Raw genomic sequence first — 17,205 nt, 5'->3', positions numbered from 1 at the left:
GCCTCTGTTTCACGCATAGCCTTCTAGATCACCATGTCTCTCTTCGCCTCATCTTTGCTCCTTCCTCACCCACCCCTCCAAGCTCTTTCATTTTTCCTCTGGCTCCAGACACCACTCTGGCAGGAGAACTTCATTCACCAGATGGCTGCATACACTTCAGACTCCAGAGACCACAAACGAAATCCTCTGACTTCCTTATTTGTACTAATGACATCATCTTTCTACCAGTCTCTTGAAGCGGAAGTTCTGTTGGTTATCTTTGATTCCCTCCTCTCCCTCAGCAACAGCACGGACCTCAGAGTTCCTGTTCAGTTTAAGTGAAAGTACGTAAACCATGTAGCACACAGGGCCTGACACAGAGGAAGCACCCCATCCTGTAAGCCACGAGTAGTTAAGACCTCACTGCTCACAGTGATCAGGAAGCATCCAGTTCCCACATCTCCCTCTTGATGTCTTTCAAAGCCCTCCCTCCAACATCCATCCTTTCCATTGCCCCTGCTTATGTCCCTTATCAAGCCCTGACCTCCCATCTGGACCAGGGTTAGAAACTCTAAGCCAGTCTCCTTGTCTCCAGTTTCTTCTCCCACTTCCTAATCCACCTGAGATATAAGATCCGGACAGAGCAAATGAAAAACTAACTTGGAGAGCATCATCCAGCTGATGAGAAATGTCAATCCTCTCCCGCTGGCTCACTTAGAAAGCAAGCCTTTCCTGCCTAGTGCCCCACGCCATTTCCAGGCTTGTCTCCAATAATCATGCTCCAGCCAGACTGGATAAGAAATCTCTCAAAAAGTCTTCTGCCTCGCCCACGTCCATTCCTTTGCGGATACCACTCTCTCCGTCTGGAAAGTCCCCACTGTCCACAAATTATAATCCTTCTCATCCTACAAAGCCCCTTCCTCCCTGAAACCACTTCTTGCGGTTTTATCTTTTCCTCCTTTGAATCCTCACTGCTCCTAGCTTATCTTCCTCTCATAGAGCTTTTATTCTGTCTTTTTTTCATCTTTCTTTTTCCCCCTATATTCCCTCATCCTGTGCTTCATAAGGAGAAGGCACTCGATAAATGTTTGTTGACTAAAATTGAACACCTCTCTATCATTTGAGGTCTCTTCTCCAGCTAGGGAGATACAGGCTTGGATTATTTTGGTCCAATCTTCATGCTAACTCCTCAAGTACCCCAGCTAGCATTATTTTCTCTGTATAATTTAATCCTACCTTTTTGCCTTTCTAATTCCAAATTACTTTACCCTATTTACCTCAAAGCACCACCTGCCCCAGACTTTGTCTTAATTTCCCCAAATTTAACTGCTCTCTTGTACAGAATGGTGCTCCAGGACTAAAACCCTGAAGGGAATCACTCTTCTTGGAGGTCTGATCTGTATCTGGGAAGCCAAGCCCTGCAGTTAAAAATGTCGTGAAAATGAACTGATAAGCGGGTAGACGCAGAATGCTGTGTATACACTAATTGCACTGCATTGCAGGGTGAATTTTGGAAGTTCAAGCAAGAATTGTTTATTAAAATGCATGAGCTTACTGTAGCTTCACTGAGGAGACAACATACTTAACAGTCACTGGTGGAGCACTGCATAAGATAATGGGTATTTTGTGTGGATCTAAGCAACTCTTTTGAAGTATTTTTTTATTCTTTTCATTAGGCAAGATGAAGCCAGTTTTAAGGCCATGTCGCTGGCATTAAAAGATGCACTTTATATGTCAGCAACTACAGTATAATGCATTTACTTCGTGTGAGCGCAGCAAAACGCTTGAAAACAGTTTATTTTGCAAGACTGAATTAACCATTCAATTGCTGTACCATGCCACAGAACCGCCAATCTTATACTAAGCCTTTGCTTCTTATAATTACGTTCTTTAGCCTGTTAATATATTAAAGACAAACTAAGTAAAGAGAAGGAACAATGTGGGAACGCGAGTGCCTCCTGTATGCTCCATTCCGCGGGGTGGGTGTCCCCACCAGGCTTTACAGAGGAAGAACGGAGATATCCCACCTGAATCATGGGAACTAGGAACTTGTCAAACACCCGGGTTTGCCCTCTTCGGTTGTAACTGAATTGCATGCACCTCCTGATGTCATTTTTGGATTTCTCTAGCGACACCCACTTTGTCCCTACCTGCTTATCAACACCTTCCCCTCCTGGTCTCTCTGTAAATGAGTGGGATTGACCCTTCAGTTTTGTTGGATGATGATGGAGCCTAAACGGAGTTTTCCTTCCATGTTTGTTCAAATGGTTTCCCTTCACTTCGAGAAGAAAGAAAAATAGAGCTGGACAACCAGTACTAGCGGAGGGCAGAGTGGCAGAGTGGAACTGCCCATCAGAGGAGTCAGACAGCTCTTGGTTCCAACCCCAGGACCACTTTTCAGCTGATGGGCCCTGGCAAATGACGTGACCCCCTGCGCCCTGGTCTTCTTCTCTGTGAAATGGGGATGATGTTCCTCGCATGGGGTTGTTTGGCACAGGGTAGGTATTTAACCTACTTTCCTCCCTCTAAACCTTCTCCCCAGTTCTACTCATACTCAGGAGAAATCAGTGACATTGGAGCACAGGAAGTATTTTTTTAAATATCCTTTCTAACTTTCTCTTTTTCTCACACAGAAACCAAACCTCAAATACATGTCTTCTCCCCACCCTCATCCCACCCCCCATTCCTGCTCCGTCACCGGCGGATCGCTAAGAGAACGCAGGAATCTCAAGGAGAACCAGATTTCCTGCTCTGAGCTGCGTGGAGACTCACAGGCGCATCGTGGTGGGCTGCCTGGCGGAGGACTCCCGCTGGAGTTACTATACACTGCCTCTCTGCGAAGGAGGAAGGAGCAGAGAGAAGGCCACAAGTGTTTTTCTGGGGTCTTCGCGAATTCCCCCCAACCAGGCCGGCGCCAGGTGGTGACCTTGGTGCGGGCTCCTTGAGGAAACACCCAGGTCAAGGTGCAAGCCTGTTGCAGGCAGCAGGAGAAAGGGAGGGCACTGACTGGGTCGTAGGCTGTCATACTCTCGGTTAAAAGATTTTTAGCCGGAGGACTATCTCGAACTCATTCTATCTCAGTGAATGAGTCACTTACTGGAAACGGTGTAAACACAGGTGTAATACTGGCCTGCGAAAGCCCTCACTTTCCCAGTGTGGAGGAAGACCAGCTCTTTCCACTCTAACCGTTGTATTCCTCTTTCAGAAAACTAAAGTTCAAGGGGGTTAAGCCATTTGCCTGAGGCCTCAGTCGAGGGACTGAGCAGGACCCAGAATCCGCTGTCAGGACTCCCAGTCCGGCTGGGTCGTGCGTCAGCCTCCTCCTACCTGCAAAAGTCATGACAATCTCGGTGCCCACGCAGCTTTCGGAACGCGTCTCGGTCCTGACCTCATCATTCCCCTCCGGACCCCTCGCTTTCCTTCCCCGCCCCGCACGCCCCTCCAGCTCTGGGGCTGTACACTCCACGCCTCTCTGGTCCTCTCAGGGTCTCTCAGAGCAGGCAGGATGAAAGGACGCAAGACAACTACATACCTATGCGCACATCATGGGAAAAGGAAGGCTTTAGACACCGAAACTCGCCCCTGCAGAACCCCTCGGGCCCTCCTTGGAGAGGGGTGGAAAAGGGCGCTCGCTCGGGGGTCGGACGCCTCCAAGTCTCGGGCTGGGGGCGGAGCCTCCGTCGGGAGCGTGAGGGAGGGGCGGGGCGTGGATCTCCGGGAGGAATCAGGGGCCAGGGAGCGCGCCCGCCGGCGGGGGGCGCGGGGCGGCGGCAGGGATTCCGGAGGTGCGGCTGAGGCTGGGCGGGCGGCGCCACCGCAGGCGGAGGGGGCGGAGCCGCGCTCGCAGCTGCCACCCGGCCGCCGGGCCCAGGCAGACGACACCGCCCGCGGCCGGGCACGGACCGCGCGCACACACTCTCCAAACAATGCTCCGAGGCGCTCGGCGGGGCGGCTGGCGGCTCGGAGACCAGCGGCGAGGCCGGGGGAGCGCGGCCCCGAGGTGAGCCCGCGGCGCCTTCTCCAAAGCCTGCCTCTTTTTGTTTGGCAAACGTGGGCGCAGAGGGAAGCTCCGGGGGAGCGCGGCTGTTACCGAGCGGGCGACCCCAGTCGGCGTCCCCCGGAGTGACAGGCGGCCGCTGGGGGAGGGTGGAGCGTCCGGACCGCGTGCGCCCCGGGTTGCGCCCGAGGTGGAGGCGCCGATCCCGGAGGACCGGGGAGCCGGAGGGGTGTTTTCGATTCATTCGAGAATCGCGCTCTTTCGAACGGGGAAACTTTCCTCCGAGTTCCGGCAAGGGAACCGACTGTTCTGCTGGTCTCGCTGGTCTGGCTGCTGGGTTTGGGGCAGGAGACCGGAGCGCTTTGGGGATTGCTATTGTGGAGACTGCCTTTCCGCGGCCGCAGGATTGTCAAAGGAGCAGAGAGGGAGAGACCGCCCGCGCGCCTCGGACCAGGACCCCGGGGGTGATGCTTTGGGGCCCCAAGTTAGTAGTTGCCTCTTAGGCAGCCCCGAGTTGGATGCCAGCCTGGGGGTCTCCAAGGGGAACGAGACGATGCCTTCTTCTTGAGCCGTGGCAGAGCCCTCTGAAAGGCTACTGTGGGCACGTTGTTAACCTTTGCTTGTGCTGCCGCTTCCCCAGACACACACACACACACACACACACACACACACACACTCTCTCTCTTTCCCTCTCTCTCTCTCTCTCTCTCTCTCTCTCTCTCTCTTAGAAAACAGAACCTCTCCACTGAGAATGGAGGCAGGGCCGGCTCTGTATGTTTCTCTCAGGTGAAGCTCAGCCAGCAAGCACATGGCTTTGCAGAGCCGATAGCAAAGCCCAAAGGTCTAGGAGGGAGGAGTTTTGCAAGGCGTCCAGCCCAGAGTCAGGTTGGGAAGGCCCTATGGACCATTGGCCTGAACTGTCCTTAACAACCCCTTCCCTTTTTGAGCCGGAAATTTGACAGGAAGCACTGGGAAACTGTGCGGTTATTTCGCTATCATGGGGTCTTGTGGAACGCGGGTATCTTCCTTACTGGTTTAGACTAATGGGTCTAACCCACAGAAACCACATTCCTACTGCTGAGATTAGATTACATTGCCCTGGAGAATGAAAAAAGAAAATTAAAAGTTGAGTGAATATCATGACTTACCCTCTGTGTGTGCGGGGGGAGAGGGGAGGTAAGACTGTCACTTTCTCCTTTCTGCCGGGGCAACCTCTGTCAATGGAGTGTTGAAATCCAGACAAACACTTTCATAAATAGTTCTCTTTTCCGGTGTTGCATTCATCTAACTGTAATGTAGATAATTTTTTTTAGATGAATATTTCCTGGAGTTCTGTCACTTCAGGGTAAGGTGTGAGCAACTTTCCATGCAAGTATGAGGGGCACTTGGAGCCCAGAGATTTCATTTTATGGATCTGGTCACCATTCTTCGGATTCTTTTTCCAGTGGGGTGGGTGTGTGTCTGACAGCTTCGATCTTGCACACTTTAGCCACAAATCTGGTGCAGAAGTTTGCAGAGGCAAAGATATTTTATCATGACTTGGATCAGAAAGAATGCTGAGATCTTTTTCTAATCTTACACCGCTGCCTCCCACTGAAATGGAGGAATTTGCATAATTCTGGGGGCTACCTCCCCTCGGAGGCAAGGAATGTGGGCTGGAAAGGTGCCATTCCCAGGCTGTGGAGAGCTGGCACTGGCAGGCAGGCAGGGCTCCTGCTTTGTGAGTGCCACTTGAGTTTTCCACTGTCTTTTACTTAAAACAAATTGGATATAATTCCAAGCACAGAACCTCTCTAGACAGAGAATCCTTTCTGGCTTGATGTAGTGATAGATTCTGTTTGCTGTGACTGAGAAACCAGTTTTAACAGGATGTGTAATGAGTCAGCGATGGAGAGGAGCTCAGGGCTTTATTCTGTTCTCATCTTCATTCTTTTTTCCTGAAAAACCTCTCCAGTCTGTGGTAGAAGTTGTACTCACCGTCAGAGAATTTCAGAGCTGAGGATGGGAGCAAGGAGAGTGCTCATGAACTGGGGAGGGGTTCTGGAAGCTTCCCGAACGTTGGTAATCCAGAGCCTACCAAAAGTCCCAGGGCTGGAGTGGGCCATCTGCGGCACAGGAGGGGAACCTCCGGCACCAAGCAACCATGACAAGCGTGGGTCAGTTGCCTGTTGAGCAGGAGATGAGGCGTGGCTACCCCAAGCGGCTGCTTTGCTAATCTGTAGGATGCCCCCCCCCCCGCCCCGGTCCTCAGATAGCCCAGCCCTGTGAGGAGCTGCAGGAAGGAGCTGAGCCCACACAGAACCGATTCCCAAGCTCTCGCCTTCCATCCCACCTGGGGCGTGGGAGCCTCTGCCTGCAGTAGGAGAGGGGGGCCAGGAACCCCAGGAAAGGACTTTCTCCTCACCTCGGGGCAGGGGTATGGAGATTTGCCTTACTGAACACCAGAGCACCTCCTCCACTTTTTCCTCTTTCCACAATCTAGCAGCAGAGCCTAGAGCTCTCCGTGGCCTGGGATTGTAGGAGAAAGAAAAATCCTTGCTCTCCTCTGCCCGTTGAAGCTTAGTGACCTGTTCTGGGAACTTGGCAGGGAATGAACCTGCAACTTGGGTGTAGCAGGAGGAGGAGAACCCAACTTGCAATCATCTTGATGCGTGAATCCTAACAACGGTCACAAACTAAAAGACAAATACTTGTCTTTTATTTCAGAGAGTTCATTTAGCTTAAAGATGATGCGGTGGGCTTCCTGGTTAACTTTGGAGGGAAAAGAGGCCAATATAGCTTCAGCTCTTGTTGAATAGGCACCCCTCTCTGTGAGTGTGGGAGACCAGAAAGAGAGCTCTTCCCACAGAGATTCTGGAATGATCTTTGGGGCTCCTGGCTCATTCCACCTGGTTAGTCCTGTTGACGGTATGGACAGCATCAACCTCAGAGCCAGGTCTCGTGGGAGGAAAATGGAAAGCAGATCCCAGGGCCAAACCCTCCCTGTTTAATGAGAGTATGTTCACTGTAGATTCTTCAGGACGATTTTCTCCTGAACGCTCTCCTTTTGAGGAAGTCAGTTCATTTAAATGAGGAAAGAAGAGCAAAAGCAGCAAACAGATAATGGCAGCAACTCAGTATAAAGAATGAGGTGATGAGTGAGGTGATAATGAGGAGCTGCCCGCAAAGTTGGCTTCTTTTTCAAGAACCCCCGAACTCTCTGTGTCTGTGGCCAAGTCTTAGTTGATGTCGCTGCCGTTCTTTTCCCATCTGTAAAATGGGGATGACAGCTACCTGATGGATGTTATTCAGGTTAACTGGTTAAAATCTGCAACCCTTCGAGTTCCCCCTCAATGGTGAATTTACTGAGTGAATTCTATGGTGCAAACTCTCAGCCTTCAGTTTTTACTGTCAGAGGCAACAAACTCTTTCAGCAAGCTCACTGCCTCCCCTTCAGGGGCCTCGTAGGGAAAATAACCGTGATCATCTCTTCCTTCTGTTGTAGCCTAACCAGCCCTAGACCACAGGGCTGTTGTGACCATGAATCTCTCTTTCGGTTTCCCCCTGGCCCTGCAGCTCTGGCTGTATTGATCTCACTGAGCCCTGGATTGAATGAGGCATACTAAGAAAGGGGGGCCGGGGAGGGCGAATTCCCAAGATGCCAGACCTCCTGACAAAGGTCCCTGGGAGGCAGCCGGCACCCCACCTCCCCCCTTGCTCACCACTTCTGTCTCCGTATCCTCACAAGTATGGGTTACAGTGCTGATTTCAGAGCCCAGGCCTGCCTCCCCACACACATCGTTCTTGGTTAAAAATTGTGGCTTGTCTTCCAGAAGCCACGATTTTTATCTGCTGTCCTACTTGGTAGTTCTTGTTTCTCTGGGGCAGAGTCCCAGGCTCGAGACCCCTAGCAGCAGGGGAGGCATGGGTCAGCCACAAGCTTCTCATCGCCAGCCCTGTGCGGTTTCTCCCCGTTAACTGCCCCAAACCTCCAAGCACTCAGGAGTTTAGGGGACTGAAGTGTCTTTTACGCTCTCTACTCATGCAACAGAGCTGTGTTTAGCTTTTACGGCTTTTCTAAGGCCACACCACTAGAAAGGGATTAAGAGCCTCATGACAAATGGGTGAGGGTCTCAGAATAAATAGAATATTCATCTTTACCTCTTTCTCCTCCTTTCCCCCCGCTCCCCGCTCTGCTCCCCAGTCACATCGTCAGACTCGAATTGATCATGCCCCCGTCCTCTGGCAGGGGAGATCTCTGATGAGGGAAGTGTTCTGCCTTTCCAGGAAGCCACCCTGTGAGCCCCATCTGCCTCCCCTGAGACCACGGCAGGGAGCCAGGCGCAAGATGAACCAGCACCCCGCCTGCTGCTCAAGATGCACCAGACCATCCCAGTGAACCCCGAGAGCCCGAAAATGTCTGCGTGCAGCGACTTTGTGGAGCACATCTGGAAGCCCGGGTCCTGCAAAAACTGCTTCTGCCTGCGCACCGACCACCAGCCGGCACCTGGCCGCCCCCAGCCCCGAGCTGGCAGCCTGCCCCCTCCGCCTCGCCTGCCCCCCAGGCCCGAGAGCGGCCGCCCGGAAGATGAAGGCCTGAGCAGCTCGCCCTACTCCAAGCCCACCATTGCCGTGAAGCCCACCATGATGAGCTCCGACGCCTCCGATGGGTGGACAGAGGCTGGCGTGAGTGCTGACGTTGCGCAGGTGAGGCTGACTCAGCCCCGTGGTATTTTTGTGGTATTTTTACGAGGCTGCTCCTGTTGTAACACCAGTGACTGGCGGGCGGCCAAGGAGGGCTGTCCCAGCAGGACTCCTGCAGGGTGGCTTCCTGTTGGCTCACCCCAAAACTGCTCCTTCCCAACTACCGCCCTCTCTTTTCTCTCTGCCCTCCTTTCTCTCTGTCCCTTTAGGCTGAGAACCATCAATGCAGTCCCCCCAAGTTCATTTGAAGACTGTATCAGGGCACACCAGAATGAAGCTTTTTCTAAAAAGTTAAAAAAAATTTTTTTATTTAATGGATCATTTTAAATATATACAAAAGTAGCAAGAATTGCTTAACGAATCCCATGCATCCACCACCCTGCCGCGTGAGGTTGAACAATCATCAACTCATGACCAATCTTGTTCCATCTCTACCCCTGCCCCGACCCTCCCTTCCCCACCTGGGGTTTTAAAGCAAACCCCACATACTGCATCATGTCCGTACGTCTTTAAAACATAAAGTCTTTATACAAAAATATCATTATCACACTTAAAAATGTCAGCAGTAATTCCATAATGTCATCCAACTCCCAGACAGTGTTCATGTTTCCAATTTGGGAGCTTGGGTTTTTCCAGCTCTGATCTAGGATTACTAAAGACAATTACATCCTTAGAGATTAGACCATTCCGCTCATCCCCCAGGTGACCCTGACCAAGGTGTAATTATTTAAAGGGCACATGGAGCCTGCTGCCTCTAGACATGTCTTCTGGGAATCTGCATTTCTAGGGCATATTCTAAGAACTTAACTAGTTTTCCTTAAAATATCATAGTGAGTGGGTCAGGAAGGGTGTGTGAGCGTCTGTGAGATCAGAGGTCAGTTTTAAATCAAGGGAGGCTTGACTAAGGTGAGCCATCTCCTGGGGCTGCATTCAGCTTCCTGTCCCCTTCAAAGCCGCCCCATTTTGCAGAAGCTGGTTACACCCATTCCCCAGGCCTTTCTCGATACCTTTGACCTTCACAGATGTAAACCAGGGACTCTTTCTGTTCTGAATCATCTTGGAAAGGAGCCAGAGGCCGACCCTGCCTTGAGACTGCTTTAAAACTGGGGATAGGGGAGACTAGAGGGGAAGGAGGAGGGGACAGTGATTTCAGTGATGGGAATGACCACCCCACATCGCTGTCTCTAGCTCGACTAGTCCAGCCACTTATGCAGCCTCGGCTGAGGTCACTGCCTGTAACTGGGAGAAAGAGCACAGCTCAGAGCGAAGCAAGGGAGCTGAGACCCAGCTAGGAGAGCGGCCCTCACCCTGCTGCCCTCCGACCCCACCACCACCCACCCAAAGTGTCTTTTGGGTTTTTTTTTGTTTTGGGGGTTTTTTTTGCTGTACATGGGCCTCTCACAGTTGTGGCCTCTCCCGTAGTGGAGCACAGGCTCTAGCTGCACAGGCTCTGCGGCCATGGCTCATGGGCCCAGCCGCTCCGTGGCATGTGGGATCTTCCCAGACCGGGGCACGAACCCGTGTCCCCTGCATCGGCAGGCGGACTCTCAACCACTGCGCCACTAGGGAAGCCCCCCAAAGTGTTTTTAAAAGCTTTATGGCTTTGTTTTCTTTGTGCTGTGACAATGTTATCAAAACACTAATGAACACAAAGCAAAAATTAAACAAAACCCCAAACTCTATTTCGAAGCCCTTGGGAGAACTTATCTCGTCCAGCAGTTTCGAGGGAGAAGGCAAAACGTTATTCTTTGGCGTTTTTCCCCCCCTACCTCACAGACCTAAGCCAAAAGAATTACAGACGGGGGTGAGGAGTGCAGGTTACGGGAAGCCCAGTGGCTCCACGGGCCCCCAGTGATGACAAGAAGGCTGTGGGGAGGTTAGAGGGTAGGCATGCTGCCCGCCTGCTTCATGGTGGCTCGTAAGACAGTTTACAGTGTCATGGCCCTGCCCTCTCACTTTCTCTCTCTTCCTTTTTTCTCTGACAAGGTCTAATGTAAGTCTTTTAACCTTGGGGCTGTGTAGGTCATCTGGAGACGAGCCCCCGGCAAGCTCCCCCTCCCGAAGCAGGAAGATGTGCCAGTAGTTTACCTGGGCAGCTTCCGAGGCGTCCAGAAGCCTGCTGGGCCCTTGGCCCCGGCAGACGGGGGGCACCCTCGCTGCCCCCCTGCCTATGCCATGGTCGGCCTGCACAGCCTAGAGCCCCGGGGGGAACGGAGTGTCGCCTTCCACCCAGTGAGCTTCCCCGATGAGAAGCTTGGACGAGAAGATAAACCCACGATTCCCTACCAAGAGCTGACCTCCCCTCAGGAGAGCTTCCGCCAGAAACTGGCTGCCTTTGCTGAGATGACCTCTGGCTGCCACAAGGGCCCCAGGCCCTACCCCTCTGCACAGCCCCTGCGGGAATCCCTGCCCTCGGAGGATGACAGCGATCAAAGGTGCTCGCCCTCAGGGGACAGCGAAGGGGGAGAATACTGCTCCATCCTGGACTGCTGCCCTGGGAGCCCAGGTGGTCAGGACGCCTCACAGGCTGAGGACTCCGGGCGCAGACAGGGCTGCAGGGACTGCTCGCCGGCCTGCTGGGAGCAGGGGATGTGCTCGAAGCCAACCGAGGAGGAGAGGCGGGCTTTGAGCTTCCCCAGGGAGTGCCGCAGCCAGGGCCCGACAGAGAACCCACCCCGCCTGGGCCCCAAGAAGCAGTCCCTCACCTCGGAGGCTGCCAGCTCCTCGGATGGCCTCTCCTGCGGGAGTGCCAGTAGCCGCGCCAGCAGCCCCTTGGTCCCCCAGCACGAGAGTGATTCCTGCTCCCTCATGAAGGCACCTGGGCCGGGGAAGCAGCAGGACTCTGGCTGCCACGGGGTGGCCTCCAGCAGGTGCCTGGGGCTGACTGGGGAGCCCCAGGCCCCATCCCACCCCGGGGAGACCGCACAGCCTGAACCCATCTATGCTGAGAGCACCAAGAGGAAGAAGGCTGTTCCAGTGCCTTCCAGGCCACAGGCCAAGGCAGAACAGGCGGCAGCTGCCCAGGGCCAGGGCCAGGTGAGGATGGCTAACACCTGGGCTCAGAAAACAACGTCTGGCTGGGGCCAGGACAGGGAAGGCCCAGAGGTGGCCCCCCAGGTGGCGGCCACCATCACAGTCATGGCGGCCCACCCAGAAGAAGACCACCGGACAATCTACCTGAGCAGCCCCGACTCCTCGGTGGGGGTGCAGTGGCCTCGCGGGCCCCTGAGCCAGGCCCCTGAGGCAGGCGAAGGGGAGCCTTCGGCTGGGCAGGGGCTCAGCTCGAGGGAGAGCCGCCATCACGGTGCCAGTGAGAGCACGCCCAAGGGGAGGCCTGCCATCCCTCCCAAGCTGTCCAAGAGTAGCCCTGGAGGGTCCCCGGTGTCCCCATCGGCCTCCCCCCAGCCCAGCCTCAGCGAAGGCAACTCGGGTGTCACTGGGCCCCAGCCTCCATCCAGGGGCCCCGCTGACCCTGCTTCCTCCTGCCAGGCCAACGGTGTCCCTGCCAGCGACTCTGCCAGGGGCCCCCCGCCCGCCACTGCCACGTCAGCCTCGGACCAGAGGCGGCCCCGGTACCAGACCGGCGCCTGGAGCCGCCAGTGCCGGATAGAGGAAGAGGAGGAGGTGGAGCAGGACTTGCTGAGCCAAAGCTGGGGGAGAGGGGTGGACGGTGGCCCCACGGGCCCATGCAGCTCCTCCACCTGGCTCCGACCCCGCCCCACAGACGGCGCCTCTGGGCCGAAGAGCAAAGCCGGGACCGGGATGAGCAAATCGGCCTCGTTTGCCTTTGAGTTCCCCAAGGACAAAAGTGGGATCGAGGCATTCTCGCCTCCTCCGCCGCCTCCGAAGTCACGGTGAGTACGGTTGTGTGTGTGCGCGTGCGACTCCGGGGCTCGTCTGGCAGGACCGAGGCCTCTTCCAGAAACCTTGGTCTTTGCCACCTGTACCGAAGCCATCAGGCCCAGGCTCAGAGCCCTACCTCCGGGCACCAGTGTCGGCCCAAAGGCCCTCGTGCCTTTGTGTAAATTTCTGTGGCTTGGTGCTCAGCACACAAGCCTACAAGCAGTGCGCTGCTTGGGATTGGCTATTCGGAAGGCGTCTTTCCAAGAAGCAATGCCAAGCTGTCGCTCTTTCCTGGTGCCCATCCTCTTATAATCTGGTACTCTTTTTTCTCTCCGTCCCTCTGAAGTGTCTTCAGCAGGCTTTTCCCCCCAAATCCTGAAATTCCCCGTTTATTTAAACGTGGAAAAGAAGGCTCCAGGAGGCTATGCTACAGAATCTCAAGAGGCAACGAGATGGGGAGGCCAAGGAGCAAGGGCTCCTGAATTGGGACCATGATGGCGATTAGGCTTTGGAGCCAAAAGCAGAGTAATAGGAGGTGCTGCACATGGTTTGGAACCCTCAGATGTGGGTTTTTAAAGAAAAAAATATATATGTAGTTTCATGGTAGCATGCTGAAACTGAAAGCTCTCTCCACTGCTTCACTGCTCTCAAAGGCCCGAGTTTAAAGTCCGGTTTAAAGTCCCTCTCAAAGGCCCAAGAAAAACAAATGCCTTTTTTAAGGTATTGAGTTGTGCATAGAGTTCAAATTCTGGGGGGTAAAAATGGCCCTCTATTAGAGCAGAACTGCTTCCTATCAGGGAAAGGAGCAACCTGCTGTTTTTCAAAAGCTGACAGCCTTTCCGAACAGACTTTCCTTCAGTCGGGTCATCTCTGTTGGTTCTGTTTTAGCTCATGTGCCTCCAGGTTGATGTCAGAAGCGGGGAACTGACCGCAGGGGGAAGCGGCTGTGACACTTGACTTTGAACATCAAAGCATCACGGGCTGTGATGCGTTCTAACGTGGGCTTTTTCTGGCACCGCTACTTTATTCTGGTATTGAGTTGGGCGCCTGCTATGTGGAGTAGACAGCCATCCTCCAGCTCGTAGGGCGACCGCAGGCTCTTGGGCTACAGTTTTCACTCCCTAAATGAATGAGGCAGCTCAGAAGAGCTCCCATTTATATGGCACTTATATGGGCCAGGCAGGGGGCTAAGAGACTTAGACGTATTAACTCATTTGATGCTCAGAACAGCTCTAGGAAGTAGGAATTACCATCTACAGATGACGAAACAGAGATAGGAAGAGCTGAGTAACCTGCCAAGGTCACACGGCCATACGTGGCAGTCTGCTTCCAAAGTCTATGCTTCCAAACACCTAGGGCACATCAGCCGGCTTAGGGAGCAGGCAGGGCATGCGAGTAAAACGTGGGCATTGTATCTGTCTGCCTCAGGCCTGGGAAGGTTGGTGGAAAGCACTGGCTTTGGAGTCAGAAAATCGAGTTCATGCCGTGCCTGTCTCACCTGCAGGTTAAGTGATCTTACGCAAGCCACTCGCTGTGAACTCCACTCCAAGTTATTGTCCGAAATGGGCTAATAATAACAATACATTTGCAGCACCCTGTTGTTGGAAGACTCTCAAGTGAGATGAGCAGAATCCAATGCAGAGATTAGTTAATGTAGGCAGAAGCTGCCCCAAGCTGTTGACAGTGGCAGGGACACACACACCCTGTAGGAATGGGCCTGGCCTGATCCCAGTAACACCACCTGAACCTTGGGGAAGGAACTAAAACTTTCTTGGTGAGAATCATAATGTTTGGAGAAACCCCGGTCACCCACTGTAACAATGTGACTCAGGTAGAATGTTCGTTAGCATCTGGGTTGATTGCGATCAAGTTTGGGGGCCAGCTTTTTATGACAAAACCACTGGATTATATAAAACATAAACCAGGTGGGAATCTCAGAGGTTCTAGGTGCCAGCTCTTAAAAAAAAGTTTTTATTTTCAGAACTTTGGGGAGAAAAATCTAGGAAATAAAATTAGCGTAAGGGAACACAGAAAAAAGAAAAGAGCATCTGGTACCATTTAAAATAAATCAAACTAGTATATATATATTCATTTGAGGAAGATTTTTCAAGCATTACCAACATTCTCTTTTGAATCATCACATCTCTCCCATGAGGAGATAAGAGGGCAGGCTCAGGACCATAAATTGACTTTTGTTTCTGGAACTCGGTACTGTACGTACTGAATTCCTTTGAGGAGGGTGTCAGGAACCCACAGCCTTCAAACCTAGCCGTGTGGTGGCACATCAGAGTATTGATGAGAATGCAGCCCACAGTTGATCCAGGACCGATACCAGCACCACATTGGTGACTATTGCAGGCTGATGTCAGTTTTCCAAGATGGAGAAATGCTGGAAGGTCTTTGAGCGACATCCCAGGTTAACTTAATTTCTTCACATGGGTCATCTGTTCAGTGGGTCCTGTTTCTAAGGATCAAGCTCACCTGTGAACAAAGATACCTGCTGTCACGATGTGTATTATGTACACTCACAGCTCTAGAGACGGGGGCTGCTTCATGCAAGGTGGTGTTACTCTTTACTAACACTTACTTAAGCAGATCCACCTACTTTCTTGGGCCATTATGGAAGAAGAAAGAATCATGCTCCTACGGTCCTGTTTTACAAAACTGACTCACTTGGCGGGAAAAAAAAAATAGATGTCGAGAGTGGCTTGGCTTTCCTGTGGTCTTGTTTTGAATGGTTGGCAGTAGCTTATCTGTCTGTTTTGAGATATCATCCTCTGTAAACTCCCATTAGGGTTCCTGAGGAAACTCTTGCTGTAATGCCATGTAGGACGAAGGCTCTCAATACTCATTTAATGCCTGAAAGCCATTTAGAGGTGTTTAAGTATATGCCCACCCCTCCTCCCGGGCAGGTAAGGGTCCTGGGTCCTTCTTTACCTGCTGCTGCCAAGGCAACCTCCTACCTGTACAAGCTGACACCTACTCACCCTGACTGACCCCACTGAGTCTGGGTCACCCCTGCTCCACTTTAGAGCAGAGTTGGAAGGTGAGGGTCAACAAATATTGCTGGTTAGAAAATGAAAACCTGCAGGAAGGAAGTGTGGACTTCTTAGTTTAAATGTCACGTTCAAGACTTAAGGCAGTTTAATGAGAGCAACCAGTGCCTGGGGGAGTAATTAAGATGCGAAAAAATCAAATTTATTTCTGCCTTTTATTTCCTTGTGGATGCAAACTGCGTTTTAAATGACTTATGGCTTTTGAATGACAAGGTCAGTTGAGGGAAAATCATCTGATTAGTGCAGAACAGGCATTTCACAAAGAAACCCCAAATTAGGCTGGTAGACCTGAACTCAGAGGTGGAATTAGAGGACAACAGGTGACTGAGAAATAAGACAGGTATAGGGTTTTAGTTTCCAGATGGTCTGGCCCCAGGTGAGACTAATCAAAAGAAAGAAACGTTTCCCCAAGAAAGCGAGGGATGACTTTGTTTTCAAGTTATCACTCATGCTTATTGTATTTTTAACCCAATAGTACTAAGTTCTCCTCCTCCTCTGCAGGGATTCTGGGGGCAGAGACTGAGTCTGTCCTGGACTTTCGTTCATTCCTAATTTCCCTCCCTCCCTCCCTTCCACGTGGCTTCTCAGCAGACAGGTGGTGATGGAGTCAAAGATGGAGGTCTTTTCTGCACACAGAAGTGGCCACGTTGCTGCCCAGAGGAACCAAAACGACTTCATTGTGTGGTCTCTCAATCACATGATCTCTTAGCATGACCTTGAGGATGGGAGTCAGATGAGTGAGATGGGTCATTGTCTCCAGACCCCATATCCAATCTGATGAAACCTCCAAATGCTTTATTCTTGAAGCCCTTTCTACTGTAGTGGATTACAGTGGGATGGCAACAATTTACTAAGAAATCCCACACTCTTCATGTACAACAGGTTTTTCTGGGTGGCATTCTGAAGATCACAGTTTGTATTGGAAACCACTGTATGTGCTTCAAGAATCTTCTCTATGTTTAGCCTTTTTGACAAAACTAAGTCAGCTGGAGGTCGACGGTCCAGGGGAGACTGAATACTGGGCATACTTCAGGGGGAGAACTTGCCTTCCACACCCCGCCCCCCTCAACACACACACAAAGTTTGGCAAACAGAACAAAGCACGTGTATCAACAATACAAGTTTATGCCCTGCTCCATGCCAGAGGGAAATTACTAGTTGGCCTCTTCCCATGAGTTTGTGGGTAGAACCTGACATGGGACATCTAGTGATGCTGGAGCAGGGAGAAATCAAATTGATTCCTATCTTCCTATTCTGTAATTTTTTAAAAAATCACTGATTTTCATATATATGAAATATTTACAATATTCTCTCCATTTTTGAGCAGGCATCCATGGTGAAGGTTAGGGATTAGAGATTCTTTATTTTATTCATCAGATATCTACTAATTGCCTACTTTCTGTTACACTTTGTGCAAGGTGCTAAAAAGCCAGTGACTGGGGTTCTGCCCCTTAAGGCCCCTGAGGGTTGAGTTGGTATGAATGAAATTGGCAGATGTGCAAAATGACCACGAAAGGTTCACTCCTGCTTTGATTGCTTTTGATGAGACTGTTTACCATAGCATCTGGACTCTCACCAGATTCCTTGTTCTATTCAGTAAGGCCAAGGTAAGCTCGGCTTGGTGTCCAGGAGTAATGAAAAAATAGT

General features: G+C 51.9%; 1 protein-coding gene and 1 long non-coding RNA gene across 3 annotated transcripts in view; one reads left to right on the top strand and one right to left on the bottom strand.

The window, feature by feature from the left end:
* Nucleotides 1-3,611, bottom strand: part of LOC113628811 (uncharacterized) — a 169,887-nt gene extending 166,276 nt beyond the window's left edge. The window contains exon 1 of the long non-coding RNA XR_003436255.1: nt 3,512-3,611. This is a non-coding gene — a long non-coding RNA (uncharacterized LOC113628811). The remainder of the gene's footprint in view (nt 1-3,511) is intronic.
* Nucleotides 3,612-3,832: 221 nt separating this feature from the next.
* Nucleotides 3,833-17,205, top strand: part of PRAG1 (PEAK1 related, kinase-activating pseudokinase 1) — a 48,746-nt gene continuing 35,373 nt past the window's right edge. The window contains exons 1-3 of one of the 2 annotated variants that reach the window (XM_027122734.1): nt 3,833-3,979; nt 8,160-8,662; nt 10,682-12,513. In XM_027122734.1, the coding sequence (XP_026978535.1) occupies nt 8,333-8,662; nt 10,682-12,513 (2,162 nt within the window). In that variant the 5' untranslated portion in view covers nt 3,833-3,979; nt 8,160-8,332. The remainder of the gene's footprint in view (nt 3,980-8,159; nt 8,663-10,681; nt 12,514-17,205) is intronic. The other variant, XM_027122736.1, reaches the window with a different exon arrangement.

The sequence above is a fragment of the Aethalodelphis obliquidens genome, unplaced genomic scaffold, assembly GCF_003676395.1.
Source record: "Aethalodelphis obliquidens isolate GAN/ISIS:26980383/991018 unplaced genomic scaffold, ASM367639v1 scaffold25, whole genome shotgun sequence".
Taxonomy (NCBI): Eukaryota; Metazoa; Chordata; class Mammalia; order Artiodactyla; family Delphinidae; genus Aethalodelphis; species Aethalodelphis obliquidens.
The sequence above is the reverse complement of the archived record's forward strand: the minus strand, read 5'-3'. Positions and strand labels throughout refer to the sequence as shown.